Raw genomic sequence first — 17,639 nt, 5'->3', positions numbered from 1 at the left:
CCCACATATGGAAAACTAAAAGCAGCAACTGATGGAGGTGCGCTTGCTGTACGTCGAAATGACGAAGATCCTCCACCGCCGACGACAACGTTTCAAGATCTATCTCGACAACGCAGCAACGACACGCCGTCATACCGACGAAGCCTGGAAGCCAAGAGTATGCCGACGAAAGACGACCTGACGACGCGACGTACCAGCCACATGTCGACGCGACGCAGCCGTGATCCGACGCCAAGTCTTAACTGCAACGCACGACAGAGAACCACCGACCTCGACGTGCTTCTCGACGGCCACGAAGTCGTCGCGCTTGTAGACACTGGAGCCGACAACTCCGTCAAGTGAATTATTCGCCGCAATGTTGAAGAAAGTCTTGACTGCATGGGATGGCCGCCAAATTCGGACAGCTGGAGGTTAGAGTTACTGCATATGCTCCCTTTCGGGTGCAGAGCTGCGCATCTGATTGAACACGCCACTCACGCTCCTATACGCCAGATCTGGTCACATGCGCAAAAAGCATCCTTTTGAGGGAAATCCAACTTCGCGGCTGCGCCTGCACAATAGAGTTTCTACGGCCTGCACTGCCGCCCGCCGCGCCACCGTCGTCGCGAGTCTCTGTGCGCTGCCGCCCGCCGCGCCACCTGGTCTTCGCGGAATGAAGGAGCAAGCACACCGGCAGCTGAGCCACGCCTAGAGATGCAAAATTTCCGGAAATTCTGAGCAATTTCGTTTTTTCCGAAATTTTGGAAAAAATGGAAAAGAACAAATTTTCTTGAGCATACAGTCAATAGCTTATTACCAAATGTCAAAAGCCATAACTCTCATTATTGAAATAACAGAAGTGAAATGCTTCCTGCCTTTTCACAAACGAATGCAGGGTTTAACAAATCGAAGACAAGCCAGAAGCATCACCGCGAACGCGTTCAGTTGAATCAGTTCTGTGTGAACGGGTGCGGCTTCTTAGAATTGTTACGGCTGTTAGAACAAAGAACTCTGAAATGTCTCTTCTGTGGCTATTTCATCGTGGCTTCGACTATGTAAACATTGATCAAGACGTCTTCCCGCCCGTGAAGGTCTCCCCTACCGTGAACTGCATCCACACGTCGGAAATTGGCCGTACCATTGCAGAATATGCTTCCACACGGCTTCATATGCGGACTTCCGCCACAGGTTGCACAAGTGCACGAGGGAAAGTCAAAGTTGAACAATAACGCGCACCAAGACATGAGAAACCGCACCCGAATGACGAGGCCACGCTGACGCTGGAGCTGACATTATGTGATATCGATGGTCAGTGGTCAGTGGTTCGGTATCATGCGCGACGTTTCGTTTTCGCGTTCTGCGTTTCGCTTTCACGTTCAACGCTGGGTGGTGCCTAAGTTTTATTTCTGTACGTTTTTCCCCGCGGAAATTCTGGCCAATTTTTCCAACTGCGCCGAAAAAAACGAAAAAATAAAACAGTTTTTTTTCCCCGGAATTTTCCCGTTTTTTCCCGCACTTCGCATCTCTAGCCACGCCGTATCCTGCGTTCAAGGGGAATGGTTTTTCTGCTTAACACGGATGCGTCGGTGGGCAAGACTGCTTTAGCGCCAACTAAAGCCTATTAAACTTCGTAAAGTAGCGACATTCTCCTCCTCCGCCTTCACTCCTCCTAGTTTCTCCTCTCTTTCGCGCTCCTTCCTCGACTGCGGCGCCGCTTACACTGCTTGAGCGGAGCAGACGACCTTTCGCAGAGTGAATGCACGCGTAGCAATGCGGTGCGTTTTAAGCGTTCGCGTTGACGTTCTAGCTCCGAGTAACTTCAGGTGTATACCATAACATTCCTATACGGAGGGTTATATATATATATATATATATATATATATATATATTGTCACGTAGTAGTGACGCTGAAGTAAACAGTCGTAAAACGGTGTATGACGAAACTGGTTGTTTATTGGGCGAACCTGTGCCCACAAAAGCAAGCTACACTCAAAGCACAACGATAGCGGCGAACACAGTCGGCGATCGTCAAAAATCTCATCAGCGGCGAAACGCGTCGGCTTTTATACCTGAGTCATCGAAGGTTCCAGATTAATCCCTGATGCCCGCGGGTCTTCCAGAAAGTTCTAGACAATCGCCTCGGTCATACAATCAGATAACATAAGCGTCGGTGAAAACAGGCAACGGAAAGAACCATCGATAACGTTCCAGAAACTTCCGATACAGGCGCGTCCTGCGCCGAGCGATAACATTTGTTAGCCGGTGGAAATCGGCCACCGGTGAAAGACAAACATGTATACGTGTCAATACCCTCCCCTTAAAAAGCATCGTCCCGATGCTACAAACACGAAAGCGAAAACAAAACCACGCGTACAGAAAGGGGCAACAATAACAAAGCAACAAAGGACCTAAGTTCGTCAGCGGGCGTAGAAAGGCTTAAGACGCACCACGTGGATGACTTCAGGTCGTGCGCGGCGCCGCTGTGATTGCGAAATACCGTCTGGCACGACCTCATAGTCCAGTGCGCCAATACGTCGGATGATCTTATATGGTCCGAAATAGCGACGTAAGAGTTTCTCGCTAAGTCCTCGTCGGCGTATCGGAGTCCAGACCCAAACACGGTCTCCGGGCTGGTACTCGACGTAGCGTCGTCGAAGATTGTAGTGTCGGCTGTCGGTTCTCTGCTGGTTCTTGATGCGCAGGCGGGCGAGCTGTCGACTTTCTTCGGCACGCTGCAAATAGGTGGCAACGTCGAGATTTTCTTCGTCGGAGACATCCGGTAGCATGGCGTCAAGCGTCGTTGCCGGTTTCCCTCCGTAGACCAGGTTGAACGGCGCCATGTGCGTCGTTTCTTGCATGGCCGTGTTGTATGCGAAGGTCACGTACGGAAGGATGGCATCCCACGTCTTGAGAGGTACGGGGATCGATACCCAGCACCTCCACCAGATGTCACGTAGTAGTGACGCTGAAGTAAACAGTCGTAAAACGGTGTATGACGAAACTGGTTGTTTATTGGGCGAACCTCTGCCCACAAAAGCAAGCTACACTCAAAGCACAACGATAGCGGCGAACACAGTCGGCGATCGTCGAAAATCTCATCAGCGGCGAAACGCGTCGGCTTTTATACCTGAGTCATCGAAGGTTCCAGATTAATCCCTGATGCCCGCGGGTCTTCCAGAAACTTCTAGACAATTCGCCTCGGTCATACAATCAGATAACATAAGCGTCGGTTAAAACAGGCAACGGAAAGAAGCATCGATAACGTTCCAGAAACTTCCGATACAGGCGCGTCCTGCGCCGAGCGATAACATTTGTTAGCCGGTGGAAAACGGCCACCGCTGAAAGACAAACATGTATACGTGTCAATATATATATATATATATATATATATATATATATATATATATATATATATGTATATTGTGAGCGCTAATTGTGCAGTTCATCATCGTCTTCATGTGTATATTGTATATACCCATCCTCATAATCATCATCATTTTGTCGGGTTGGTGTTCGTGGGCTGTCTCGCGCTGTGTGACAATAGTGGAGCTCTGCTCGCTCGGGTCGACGCTTGTGCTCGCCAACACCAGTCATGGCACAAACCACCGCATCCACTGTTGCTACCACCTCAGCTCCGCCAGCTGGGCCTATTTGGTCCGTCACCGCACCGCAACGCGACCCTCAGGTTTTTTCTGGCCTTCGCGGCAAAGACGTGGAAGACTGGCTTGACCAGTACGACAGGGTGAGCGCTTGCAACCATTGGGACGAGTCAAACAAGCTCCGCAACGTTGCCTTCTACCTGAGGCAGGTGGGCCAAACTTGGTTCTTCAACCATGAGCGCGTCTTCCCTGATTGGCCAGCATTTACTGCGCAGCTCCGACAGATATTTGGCACATCTGCTGGGCTCTCCGAAGTAGCGAAACAGAAGCTCGCTACCCGCATCCAGGGAGCCGAGGAATCCTATACTTCTTACATTGAAGACGTTCTGGCTCTCTATCGTCACGCTCAAAGTGACATGCCCGAAGGGGAACGTATCCACCATATCCTGAAGGGCATCAAATCCATTGCCTTTAACGCTCTTGTAGTCCAGAGCCCCACTTCAGTTACTGACATCATCACGACATGCCAACGCCTTGCCACGATCTGCGCCTTTCGTCTTCCACGCGCCTCCTGTGACGCTCACCTTACCGACAACGACGAGTTGCGAGCGCTCATCCGCATCATTGTGCGAGAGGAGCTTCACGGCCATGGTCCAGCCAACACCGCCATTGCGTCTCTGCGCGCTCCTCCTCCCAATTTGCGCGAGCTCATCAAAGAAGAACTGGCATCCATGCCAAGTGTCACACATGCCCGGTCCCCTGCGCCTGTTTGTGCACCTTCTTACGCCGAGATTGCTTCGTGGCCTGCGGTCCCAGTTCCATCTGCACCTGCCACCGTTGTCTGCGACCACCTGGCCTCGAGGGCAGCGAAGGCCCCCGTGCAACCATACGACTCTACCTGGTGCCCTTCCCGCCCAGTATGTTTCTACTGTGGCATTCGTGGTCATATCTCTCGTTTCTGCCGCCGGCGCCAGCATGATTAACGGCGTGGCTATTCCGCCTATGAGAGAGACTATGTGCCCAGATCGGACACCTACGTTCCAGGAACCCATATATCCTCGTCACGTAGCTCGCCCTCACCTCCGTTATCGCAAAACATGTCCCGGTCTTCTCGCTCACCCCGTCGTCGTTCCCCGTCTCCGTTCCGCCGTACTTCATCGCCCCTGCGTCCTGCCTCCCCTTCTTTCGACAACCATCCGGAAAACTAGACGCTGCAGTTTTTGGAGGAGAAACTGCTTGTTTGCGAACTGTCCCAATTCCTCCTGCTCGCCCGACTAATTTACTCGTTATTTCTGTGCAAGGTGTTTTTGTCGACGCTCTTATTGACACTGGCACCGCCATTTCTGTTATTCATCGCGCACTATGCTTCCGTCTACGAAAAGTGCAAACTCCGTATGTTGGTCCGGTCTTATGTGGCGCCAATGACAGTCCGATTTACCCTACCGGACAGTGTACTGCTCGTGTCCTCATTGACAGAATTCGCCATCATATACAGTTTACTGTGCTTTCGTCGTGCGCTCATCCGATCATCTTAGGCTGTGATTTCTTTTCAGCTGCATCTGCTGTCATTTCGTGCGGACAACCACTTATACATATTACGGACACCGAGCTCTGTGACGCTGCCGATTCCTCGCCGCCCCACCTTGTCACAGCGGCAGATTTTGTTCTTCCACCCGGCCAAGCCCGCATTCTCACCATTAGATCTAGCGAAAATATCGACGGCGACGCAGTGGTTTCCCCTTCTCAGCGCTGCATTTTTCGGGGAATCGCCATCGCTTCTTGTCTAGTGCGTTTCTCACGCGGCTGCGCCAGTCTGACCGCCTACAACACAACGTCCGAGCCACTTCTGCTGCCGGAGGGGTCCACTGTTGCCATGCTTATCGACGCAGCACCAGTATGTGTCGTCACTGCTTCGCCTGTTTCCTCCTTCGCCGAGTGTATGCCCACGGACGGTTCACCCAGTGCTCTCAGGGCCACTGTGAGTTCAGATCTGAGCCCAACTCGGACTGATGCCTTGCTGACCATCTTAAGGAAACACCAATCTTGCTTTGACGTGTGTTCGGATGGCTTGGGTAAAACAACCGTGGCCGCTCATCACATCGAAACCGACGGATCCCGCGTCATTCGTCGCCGCCCTTACCGTGCATCGTCTGCTGAACGGAAAGTTATAGAAGACCAAGTCAACGACATGCTCGCACGGAACTTTATAAGGCCTTCAGCAAGCCCTTGGTCGTCTCCTGTTGTCCTAGTTAAAAGAAGGACGGTTCGGTACGCTTTTGAGTCGATTATAGGGCACTAAACAAAATTATCCGTAAGGACGTATATCCTATGCCCCGTATTGACGATGCTTTGGATACCTTACAAGGTGCCGAATACTTTTCGAGCATCGACTTGCGTTCTGGATATTGGAAGATCCCGATGCATGAATCCGACAAAGAGAAGACGGCGTTTGCAACACCTGTAGCCTTTTCGAATTCAACGTAATGCCTTTTGGTCTTTGCAATGCGCCAGCCACATTTCAACGAATGATCGACACCGTACTACGCGGCCTCAAATGGAAAACCTGCCTATGTTACATGGACGACATTGTCATCTTTTCGTCCAGCTTCTCCCAGCACCTAGAACGTTTAGATGGCGTTCTCACGTGTCTAGCCAAGGCCAGTCTCCAGCTCAATCCTAAGAAGTGTCGATTTGCGAGCCGCAGCATCAAAGTATTAGGTCACGTGGTCAGCAAGCACGGCATTGAGCCAGATCCCGACAAGGTCACTGCTGTACAGCTTTTCCCAACACCAACCACACCTAAAGACCTTTGCAGCTTTCTCGGATTAGCGTCGCACTTCCGCCGCTATGTCCGTGGCTTCGCGACTATCGCAGCTCGTCTTCATAAACTCCTGATCACGACCATACCCTTTACCTGGACGGATGAATGTGAAGCCGCCTTTCAGACCCTCAAGCGATGCCTCACATCAGGACCAGTGCTTCGTCACTTTGATCCCACAGCCTCTACTATCCTCCACACTGACGCAAGTGGGCATGGAATAGGCGCTATCCTGCTGCAGCGAAACGACGCGTCTGAAGAGCAAGTCGTGGCCTACGCGAGTCGTACTTTTTTCTCCTGCTGAGCGAAACTATACTATCACCGAACAAGAATGCCTCGCCATCGTATGGGCCATCCAAAATTTTCGCCCCTATTTATATGGCCGCCAATTCACAATTGTGACTGACCACCATGCTCTGTGTTGGTTGTCCTCCCTGAAGAATCTGTCCGGACGCCTCGGCCGTTGGGTTCTGCGTTTGCAGGAGTACCACTACACTGTCACATACAGGTCTGGCAGGCAACATCAAGATGCTGACGCTTTATCTCGTTGCCCCCTGTCGCCAAATGCCCCTGTCTCACCTTCCCTCCGTTCGGCACCGCCCAGCCAACCAACCACAACCATGGCCCCGGTACGGTTCGTGACCTCCGTCGACATTCTGTCCTCAGAAGACCTCGCCTCCCTCCAACGTGCAGATACGTACTGCCGCACAATTATCGACCGGCTCACTGGCTTATCCCGTCCTCCCAACAGCCGCTTAAGACGACAACTGGCGCGGTTTAAACTTCATGATGGCTCATTATTGCGGCAAGTTTACCACCCTACCGGTCACCGATGGGTCCCAGTCGTCCCTCGCTCACTTCGACTGCAAATTTTACAAGCTTTTCACGACGACGCAACGGCTGGCCACTTATGATTTCATAAAACCTACGACTGCATTAAGATTCGCTGTTTCTGGCCTGGCCTGTCAACTAGTGTTGGCAAGTACGTCAGTTCGTGTGCGTCATGCCAACATCGAAAACGTTCGACCTCTCTTCCCGCCGGCCCTTTGCAACCATTGCCGTGCCCCTCCGTTCCCTTTGAATTCGTGGGCATCGACTTATACGTACCCCTTCCGCTTACACCCGCGGGTCACCGCTGGATTGTCACCGCCGTGGACCATCTCACTCGCAACGCTGAGACGGCAGCTCTTCCTTCTGGTGTGGCCTCTGAGGTCGCCAAGTTTGTCCTGCAAGCCATTATCTTGCGCCACGGTGCACCTCGTGTTCTTCTAAGTGACTGTGGCAAGACATTTCTTTCCGATGTTCTTGCTGAAGTCCTGCAAGCCTCAAACACCACTCATAAGACTACCTCTGCATACCATCCCCAGACCAATGGTCTTACCGAGCGTTTCCATCGAACTCTGTCCGACATGATCTCCATGTATGTGAAACCCGACCACACAAACTGGGACACTATACTTCCTTTCGACACGTTTGCATATAATACTGCCGTTCAACGCACAACAAACTACAGCCCCTTTTTCCTCGTGTACGGCCGTGCACCGTCTTTTGTTTTGGACACCACCTTTCTCTCTACACCTTCTGTTCGATCCACATCTCTACCAGATGAGTTCGCCGCCCGCGGCGCCCACTGCCGCGAAATTGCGCGCGCCCACACCGCGACCATTCAGGACAAGAGGAAAGTCCGTTGTGATGCGACCCGTCGTGTCATTTCGTTCCGATCAGGCGACGAAGTGCTCCTGTGGACACCTGTTCGATTGCCAGGGCTCTGTGAAAACTTTCTTCACAGGTATCGCGGCCCATATACCGTGCTTGAAAGAACATCTGCCGTGAAGTATCGCGTAGCTCCTGTTACCTCGGTTACTGACCGCCGTTGCCGCAGCACTGAAATTGTTCACGTCTCTCGCCTGAAGCCGTATCTTCGGCGTTCCGACCATTTCTGACTCGCTGCCTTACCGGCCGCTTTCGTGAGGGGGGATGATGATGATGATGATGATGATGATGATGATGATGATGATGATGATGATGATGATGATGCCTCAATCAATGGCACAACCCACTGTGGGGGATATGCCTCGAACCGGGCGGTATTATGATCGAAATTTAAGATAAATTAGTTTAGAAATAAATTAGTAATAAAAATTAAAGGAAAATAAGTGAATAATTCACGATGGGAAACGAAACGATAATAAAAGAATTAAGTAGTCTATGATCAGTTAGTCAGCCTTGCCTAGATAAGACTAGTGATATGAATTTAATAATAAATTAAATACAGTAAACGGTAGACGTAAATTTTGAATAATCATATTAATAATAATACAATTGTGATTTTGGGACATTACTTTCTGAATTTATTAAATCTATAATTTATTGAAGGATAAATAAATCAATCGTGGAAAATGGGAAAAATTAATGAGGCAATCTTTTTGTATCACAAAGAAAATTATAAATGGCTCGGCAAACATTCCCGTGGCTATATCCTAACACCGTGGCTCCAAGTGAGAGTATAACTGAACTGCTTAATGGCAGTACTAGATTGAAAAGTGGGATTTCCAAACATCGTTGTCGATGATTAGAAAACCTCCGACACGATAATAAAAAGTGATCGATGGATCCTGGCTCATTGCAGAGGTAGCATAATGGGGATGCCACCAGACCACATCTGTGTAAATAAAAATTTAGTTGTGGAATACGGCAACGCAGCCTTGTAAATGTTACTTCGAATTGTCGGTTAGGACACCACTGTCGGTTCCAAGAATAATTTAGATGTATAAAATCTGTAGATTTTGATAATGCGAGGCTTTTCTTGTCTTCAGTCAAAGAAAACTGCCTATATCTGGCTGCAGTGATCTGCGCAGTTGCCGGCGGCACAGATATCGCCGGACCTTTTAAAGAAACTCGTGCTAAAGAATCAGCTATTTCATTAAGTTGGATGTTTCGGTGGCCTGGTACCCATACTAAATGAACTAACTTTAGGTGGGGTGGAGCTAATGTATAAAACGTGTTCAAAGCTGTCGAATTTGTAGACGCGTTAAGCGCGCTGCATACAGAAAGGGAATCTGTAACTATAATAACTTTTGTGACATTTAGCGGTAACTTTCGCAATGCAAGAACTATTGCCAGAAGTTCGGCCTGAAAAACTGATGTGTAATCTGGCAGGCGAAGTGAAAAAGACCAATCGAGGGATCGTGAATAAATTCCCACGCCTGCCTTCTCCTCACACAAGGAAGCATCAGTCGCTATTACATTTATTGGGAAATGGTCCAAATAGTCTTACAAAAGGTCATTCAAATATGTTGGTGGCAGCAGTTTTGCGTTAGTGGGAAAAATGTCTGCAAATTCTACTTTAAGGGACAATGTGGACCTATCAAACGGAATGACTTCCCAAATGTGAACATTTAAAGGTGCTAATTGTGCCTGCACAAATACAACCTGTGGGGTATGTAACCGTGGCCAGGTGTTCTCAAAAAATGAATTTGGTTCACTAATAAGTATATATTCTGTACGTCTAAGAGGAGATTCATAAGTCCTTGAGTATGTTTGAACCGTAAGCATGCGGAATCTCGTGTCAAGAGAAGGTAATCGCGCTTCCTGGTATAACGTTATTAGCAACGAATTCATGCAGACCTAAACATATTCGAAGAGCTTCTCTTTCTAAAAGAACAAGTGGTCGTATTTTATATTTTGCACTTCCGGAAAACAAAACACAGCCAAATTCTAGAATCGGTCGTGCATACATACGGTAGATCATAATTAATGTGTCACTTCGCATACCAGAACGCCGGTTACTGATTCTACGTAATAAACCTACAGCTCGTGCCCCTTTCGTTACAATATTTTCTATGTGAGAACTCCAGTTAAGTTTTTCATCATATGTGACACCCAGGTACTCAAGTGACTCTACCTGATGGGTGGTTCTCTGATCCTATACTAATGATAAATGCATCGGCCCGGAAAGCGGAAAGACAAGGACTGCACTTTTGTTTATGTTTAGTGCCAGGTGAAGGGTGTGAAGCCACTTCTCTAGAATACCTAGGAACGCTTGCAAGGACATGTAAAGGGAATTGATGTCTCTTGCTGTCGCGAAAAATGCGATGTCGTCTGCATAGACATACAGATGAACTTCCCGGCGCAGCGGAATTGTACTCATCAACAGGTTAAATAGTACAGGAGACAGAACAGCCCCCTGAGGCACCCCTCTTGTCTGATCGAACTCTGTCGAAGAAAAGCCGTTTTGAAAACAATAAAATTTTGTTTCTTAGAAATGCAAAACTCCATGTCGTTATATATTTCGGAAAATTGTAGGACTGTAATCTGTCCAGTAGTAGTGGGTACTGTCATAAGCTTTCGCCACGTCAAGAGTCACTAAAGCACTCAATTCTTTTCTATTCCGAGCTAGTTGGATACGGCTTTCCAAGTCTACATGCGCGCACCAAATGAAGAGACCTGGTCGGAAACCTATTTGACTTGAGCTCAGTAACGAATTTTTAGATATATGATCCATCATGCGATCATATAGAACTCTTTCAATAAGTTTTACCATATTTGACGCAAGAGAAATAGGCCGAATATTGTCAAGATTGTAGCCAGCTCCTTGTTTTTTAAGTAGCGGGATTATTTTGGCTGTCCTCCATTCTTGGGGAATCCAAGCATTTTTTAGAGAATAATTCACTGTGTTCAGAAGTTCCTCACGAGGCATTGCAAACAAAATTTTCAGCGTGGCATTGGAAATGCCATCAGGACCTGGGGCTGAGGCAGGCAAAGATCTAACGATACTGGTAAGCTTTGGCACTGGGACTTCTACAAAGTCATCCGCGATGGGAGGTCTTATTAGCCCATTTGGCAAACATGGTGTTAAGCGTTGTGCTAAGCCCTTTCATATGACTTCTAATAAAGCAGATATCTCGCGTGGTGAAAGAATTACCGACGCGATAATCACTGGTGTTTGTATGAACTTTCTATACCGAAGGAATCTGAACAGAGCTTTTTGTTGTTAGGCTTAGAGAGGAATGCATGATGTTTTTTATCATATTCGTCTTTGGCATGGGATACTGTTCTCTTGAATGTGGCAGCTGCAAACTTATAATCACTCCAGTTATTCGGAGACTGATTGTAAAGTAGTTTTTTCCAAGCAGCTTTTCGTCGCCTATCATCCCGCGTGCATTCCGAATTCCACCAAGGAGAGTGGTTTTATCTTTGGTAACATTAAACTGAGACCTTTTATATGAACTTTTTTAATACAGCTTAAAGTCTCATGGCTTTGATGTCATCCGGCACCGTTATCTGGGAGTTGAGGGTCGCTTTTAAGATACTCTGAAATTTCTGAATTAACAAAAGTGCGCGTCGGGGACTCTAAGGAAGTAAGAGGGCACACAATATCAAATCGAATGGGCAGATGGTCACTGTTTGAGGCAGAGTCGACTGTAGACCAGGAAGTGACGGACATCCCTGAACTGGCAAATGTTAGATCCAATGCTGATTTATAAAGGGATTGAATAAACATAACTGCTTTCGTGTTTAAGCAACAAAAATTTTGATTAATTGCCCAGTCCGATAATCTCTTTCCACATGAGTCTGTTCTGAAACCCCAAGTCACATGGTGCGAATTAAAGTCTCCCGCTATCACAATTTCTTTCCTGCAAGATTTTACAACGGTGTCAAGGTGTCTAATGCCTTGAACACCTGCGGGAAAATATACATTAACTAAAGAAAATGGGTAACAACCAGGAATAGTTACATATATTGCTAGTATCTCGCACTCCGTAGACATATACTGATATGATATTTTTGCTGTGTGGCATATTTTAGTTGTTATTAAGAAAGCAAGTCCTCCCCCTCTCGATGGATGGTTCAATGGAAATAAACGATAGTTTCTTATGTGGAAATCTTGGCCATTTGATAGCCAAGTCTCCTGCAAAAGAATAATGTCAGGAGAAAATTCAGCACAAAAACATATGAAATCTGTAGCCGCAGAAATAATGGAACGGCAGTTCCACTGTAATACCTTTAAAACACTTATGATGAATTAATGCCTACTTTAGAAATAACTTGCTCTAAAATACTGTTTTTTTTTAATCTCTCTTCGAAAGACTGTCTTTACCGTGTTTAGTGGCTTTTGATTGAGGGATAGAACTTGGAGAATTAGGGTTCGCACCTGTCTTGGAAAGACTACCTTTAACAACTTTCTTGGTTTTGGAGTGCGGGACAGATGTGGATGAATTATCATTAGGTGCGTTTAAGCGTCGGAAGACCCATTTCTACATCCTGGTTGTTTTCCGACACTGATCCAGAGAAGCATCCGTTGTCGGTTTGCTGAGTTGAAGTTGATTGCATTGTATTTTCAGCGTTTTCTGCGATGATTGGCGTGGGATATATTAGCTGCCCATCGTTCGATGTAAGGGGATGTGTAGGAGTCTGTAAGCTAGTGTTAGAACTCGCTACAGAACTGAAAAGTTGAATCATTTGAGATGTCATCACATGAGCTAGAGTCTCCCACAGGTTTGAGGTTAGTCGTTCTATAGCTTTTGACATCGCTTTTTCGACCGCTATCGCAATAGCATCGGAAAGGGTTGAGTCTGCAACCATTTGTTGGCGGGCTGTCACTCCTGCATATCCCTTAGATCTTCCCTGGACCTGAGCAACAGCATCACGGCGTGAGCAACGTCTCCTTTCAATTACTTCTATAATTTGAAGTTCCTGTGTTCTCGTAGGACAATTCGAGTAGTTAGCGGGGTGACCACCACTACAGAGACAGCATTTCTCTTCTTCAGATGAGCAATCACTAAAATTGTGGTTGTCACCGCAGTTACGGCAACGTGGCGCAGATCTGCAGCCCCTCACGTTGTGACCGAATCGCCAACAGTTGGCGCATTGTAGAATGCGTGGAGCCAGAGCTTCAACCTTATAAATTAGGGGCCAGACCTTGATTTCTGTCGGACGCATTGTCCCAGCACATTTTATTGTCACTGACTCAGTTGGAGTCTTCTTGTTATTAATCACTCGGCTACACCGGTAAACGGAGATGACACCAGCCACCGAAAACATCTCTAAAATCTATTCTGGGGCTAAACTGACGTCTACACCTCGTACAATGCCTCTAGAGCATGAAAGATGCGGTGGAACGAAACATCTCAGCGGATGTGAAGCGAATGTTGAGCAATTCAGCAGTTCCTTGGCACAGTTGTGGTCTGGCGAGCAACATAAAATACCTCCCCTGCCGAACTGGCGGACCTCAGTGATCTGTCGGAAGTGAGTTGACGCCTTCTGCAACTCCACCTGAATCGTCTTCGGGTTATTCATGTTAATTATACCCCCGTCGGTAGGCACCGTGGCCACGCGAATGTTGCCGGTTCCACTGCGGAGAAATAACTCAAGCGGTAGCTCCTGGGGAGACACCGAGGCTGACCACGGGGAAGCCCCGAGGCCAGGTGATGAGACAGACATGAAGCAAGGCTGAATAACTCAAAAACACATGAGAATCCTTCAAACGGAAATAAAAAGAGTAACGTAAAAGAGCAACGTGAACAAAGAAAATACCACCCGATACTTGACCCAAGCCCCCAAAGCAGGAGATGCTATTACAGCGATCAAACGCAGGAACGTAGGAATCCAGCAGGAACGCAGAAACGTAGGAATCCAACCAACGTAGAACGTTGGTTAGTTGGTTGGTTTGCGTTCTGATGCGCTTCTCCTTGCGCTTTGAGGTGGCGGGGGGGGGGAGTTAGTGTGAGCGCTAACTGTGCAGTTCATCATCGTCTTCATGTGTATATACCCATCCTCATAATCATCATCATTTTGTCGGGTTGGTGTTCGTGGGCTGTCTCGCGCTGTGTGACAATAGAAGAGCTCTGCCTTCGTCCCGGGCGTCGTCTCACAATATATATATATATATATATATATATATATATCATAAGCCAACAAATAATGACACCAAGGACAACATAGGGGACATTACTTGTACTTCCTAATTGAATTAAATAAATGATAAATTCATGGAAATGAAAATGGATGAAAAAGAAAACAACTGTCCGCAGGTGGGGAACGATCCCATGTCTTCGTATTACGGGTGCGATTCTCTTACCATTGAGCTACCGCGGAGCCGTTTTCCCATCCACTTTCTGATGTATCTGTTTTACAACTAGAACTAACCCTGGGAGTATTCGCCAGCGCCACCACTCACACACCATGGCGGCGGATGTGGAACATCCTTTCTGCCGCAAGAGTCACGAGCACGTGATCTTTTTGGGTGATGGCAACTGGTCAATAAACCCACACATGCTACCTGAAGGCATCAATGTTGCCGGATTCGAGCCCTCGCTATGTAATGAACGAGAAGAAGGGGAACCGAGGAGCCCGATTATTATTAATATTATCATAAGAAGCCAACAAACAATGTCACCAAGGACTACATAGGGGAAATTACTTGTACTTACTAATTGACTTATAGAAATGATAAATTAATGGAAATAAAAATGGATGAAAAAAAACACCACATATCCACGGGGTGAATGATGATGATTGTGCGAAGCTCCGGAGGGAATCATCGGTAAACCGTGAATCTTCCGTGTAATTCGCCCAGTCTCGCCAGACTAAATCGAACGATTGACTTCCACCAATGACACGCGCCATATGTGACGTCATTCCTATGTTATAACAGCGCCCTTCATTGTAATTGCACCATCTCCCGCTTAAGGGGACGCTAGCACAAACGCGTTAGAAACGTGCAGTACTTTCTAGTAAGGGGGAGAGGCCACAGCGTCTTAGGGCCCATTCACACTTGCGACTAGGCGAGGTCGCGCGACCAAGTTGGTCGCAAAGCGACCAGTCGCAAGTAGTCGCAAATGGTCGCTTTTCTCGAAATGCGACCGTTTCGGGCCAGTCGCTCACTGCTCGATTTTTCAGTCGCGCGACCGCAGTCGCAGAACAGCTGAACCAATCAGATGCGAAGGCACAGGACGTCCGTGTACGCAGACGCTTATTTTACGCGGCGATGACATTTCAAGCAGACGTGAACGGCATATCGTGATACATTTCGGTTTAGCGACTCGTCGGTTGCATTTGTAAGTGTGAACATCTTTCGTCTTGAGTAGTTTTCTGGTCGCCAGTCGCAATTGGTCGCGCGACCTCGCCTAGTCGCAAGTGTGAATGGGCCCTTACGCAGCCGTTTACACATGCCGGAACGTGCACCGCGTTTGCCGACGCCATCACATGACTGCTGAGAGAGTATAACCCCCGTATTCATAAACGCTCCTCGACTTGAACTTGACTTGCCACCGCCTTCAACGCGTTTCGAACGCGCTGCCCAAGGTGGTGGTAAGTCACGTTCAAGTCGAGGAGCGTTTATGAATACGGGGGTAAGGCGGAGAGGCCACAGCGTCTTACACCAGCTTCTTACACGGGCCGTAACGCGCTAGCACAAACGCGTTAGAAACGCGCAGTCTTTCGTTAATGTTGGGTATTTATTGTCATCGTGGTGCGTGTGTCCATGTGCGCTTCGTGGCGTAGTGATTCTGCTCCCGGTCACTGACGCGTGCGGACGCAGGATGGTTGGCTCCGAGCGAGCTGCGACAGCGGTCGTCAACGGCCGTGGTAGCCCGTCGTTTTCCGTGCCCAAGGACTACAGGATTATTTTGCCCAATGTTTCATCAGGTGAAGCTATGAAGCGTGCAGTCATGCTGCACTGCGACATCTCAGGTCGTCCATACCGCATCGAAGACTATCGAAAGCCCTTACAAGACGCCGGCGTCATCAAGGACGTTGCTGTAATAGGTGCCTACCAGATGTCCCACGTCTGGCTCGTTAACCTGCGGACGGATGAAGCGAAAAAGAAGCTTATAGAAGCAGGAAGGTTGGTCGTCAAGGATCGTCTTTGCATCGTCATCGACTCCAACAGGCAAGAGGTGCGTCTGAAGTTGCATTGGGTGGCTTTGGATGTCACGAGCGATAACATTCGGAGGGCATTCAGTGAATACGGCGAAGTGAGGGAAGTGACCAATGACAGGTGGAAAGCGGAGGGCTTCGAATGTGCTGACTCTCTGACAAAGCTTGTGCGATTGTTTTTGAAAGAGGGTATCGCACTGGACAACATACCACACCAGATGCGCCTGGGCAGCGGTACAGTGCTCATTGTGGCGCCAGGACGAGCCCCTCTTTGCCTTCGTTGCAAGCACACGGGTCATATACGGCGTGATTGCAGGGTACCGAAGTGCGCCGAATGTCATGCGTTTGGCCATGGACAGGAGGCATGTACTCGCAGCTACGCCAAAGCCGTGGGCAGATCTACGGTTGTAGACCAAAGCGAGCTTGTCATGGACGAGGAAGAGGCAGAGCAAGCTGCGGCACCTGCGACAGCCGACAAGAGCGGAACCGATCAGGGAGCTGACAAGGAAGTCCGCTTCTCGGGGCTGCAGACGCCGGCCGTGACGGTGTCCAGCGTCGGTGAGCACCAAGAGACTGCTACATCGAACGCGGTTGGCGTTGGTCCGGTGCTCCAGGATGAGGGCCCCACGGGAGAGTCCTCGGACGCGACCAGCGTCTCTCAACCGCAGCAGGCAGCAAGCATAAAGCCAGCGGTTGACGAAAGTGCTCTGGGAAATATGGACGCGGAGACAGCCCCGGCAAAGCGTCGCCATGACGACGTGAGTGCGGTGTCGCAGGAGCAGCGTCTGAGACAGGTCGAAGCTTCGCTGGAAGCGAATGGGGTGACGAAGAAACCTCGCAGCGCCGTTCGGACGCGCGCGTCGTCCCTGACAAGGGGCGCCAAGGAGGTGAACTCTTACTATGGCGACTGCACAAAGCGTCGAGATGGGAAATGAGGTCGTCTCGCCGGCGGTCTCGTCCGGCAGGAAAATTGTGTCGTTGGAAAGGTCCCTGCGCGTAGGAACAATTAATGTACGAGGATTAGCGACTAAAAGAAGGCAAAATCAGTTGTATCGTATTGCGATGAAACAAGAATTGGACATAATCGCAGTGCAGGAAACTAAAGTTCAAGGCGAGGACCAGACCGACGGCATGTTACGCCCGTTCTCGGCGCATTATAGTGTGTGCGTCAGTCATGCGGTGGGGACGTCAGGAGGGTGTGTATTATTGGTGCGTAGTTGCTTAGGTATTGTTATACAGTCTGTTATAAGCTGTCCATCGGGCCGCTTTGTAGTTTGTGACTTCGTTTTTGCCGGCAATGAATGGCGCGTGTTTTGTTTGTATGCTCCAACTGACGTTGCACAGCGTCTAGATTATTTCGGCCG

General features: G+C 48.7%; 1 protein-coding gene across 1 annotated transcript; it reads left to right on the top strand.

The window, feature by feature from the left end:
* The first annotated feature begins 383 nt into the window (after positions 1-383).
* On the top strand, positions 384-17,210 carry LOC125947245 (uncharacterized). Its single transcript, XM_049671659.1, has 2 exons — positions 384-410; positions 16,011-17,210. Exons 1-2 carry the CDS (start codon positions 384-386, stop codon positions 17,208-17,210), a joined length of 1,227 nt encoding a protein of 408 aa, XP_049527616.1.
* The last annotated feature ends 429 nt before the right edge of the window (positions 17,211-17,639 follow it).

Source organism: Dermacentor silvarum, chromosome 7 (genome assembly GCF_013339745.2).
Source record: "Dermacentor silvarum isolate Dsil-2018 chromosome 7, BIME_Dsil_1.4, whole genome shotgun sequence".
In the NCBI taxonomy this organism is placed as follows: domain Eukaryota; kingdom Metazoa; phylum Arthropoda; class Arachnida; order Ixodida; family Ixodidae; genus Dermacentor; species Dermacentor silvarum.
This window is presented reverse-complemented; position numbering and strand designations above follow the sequence as displayed.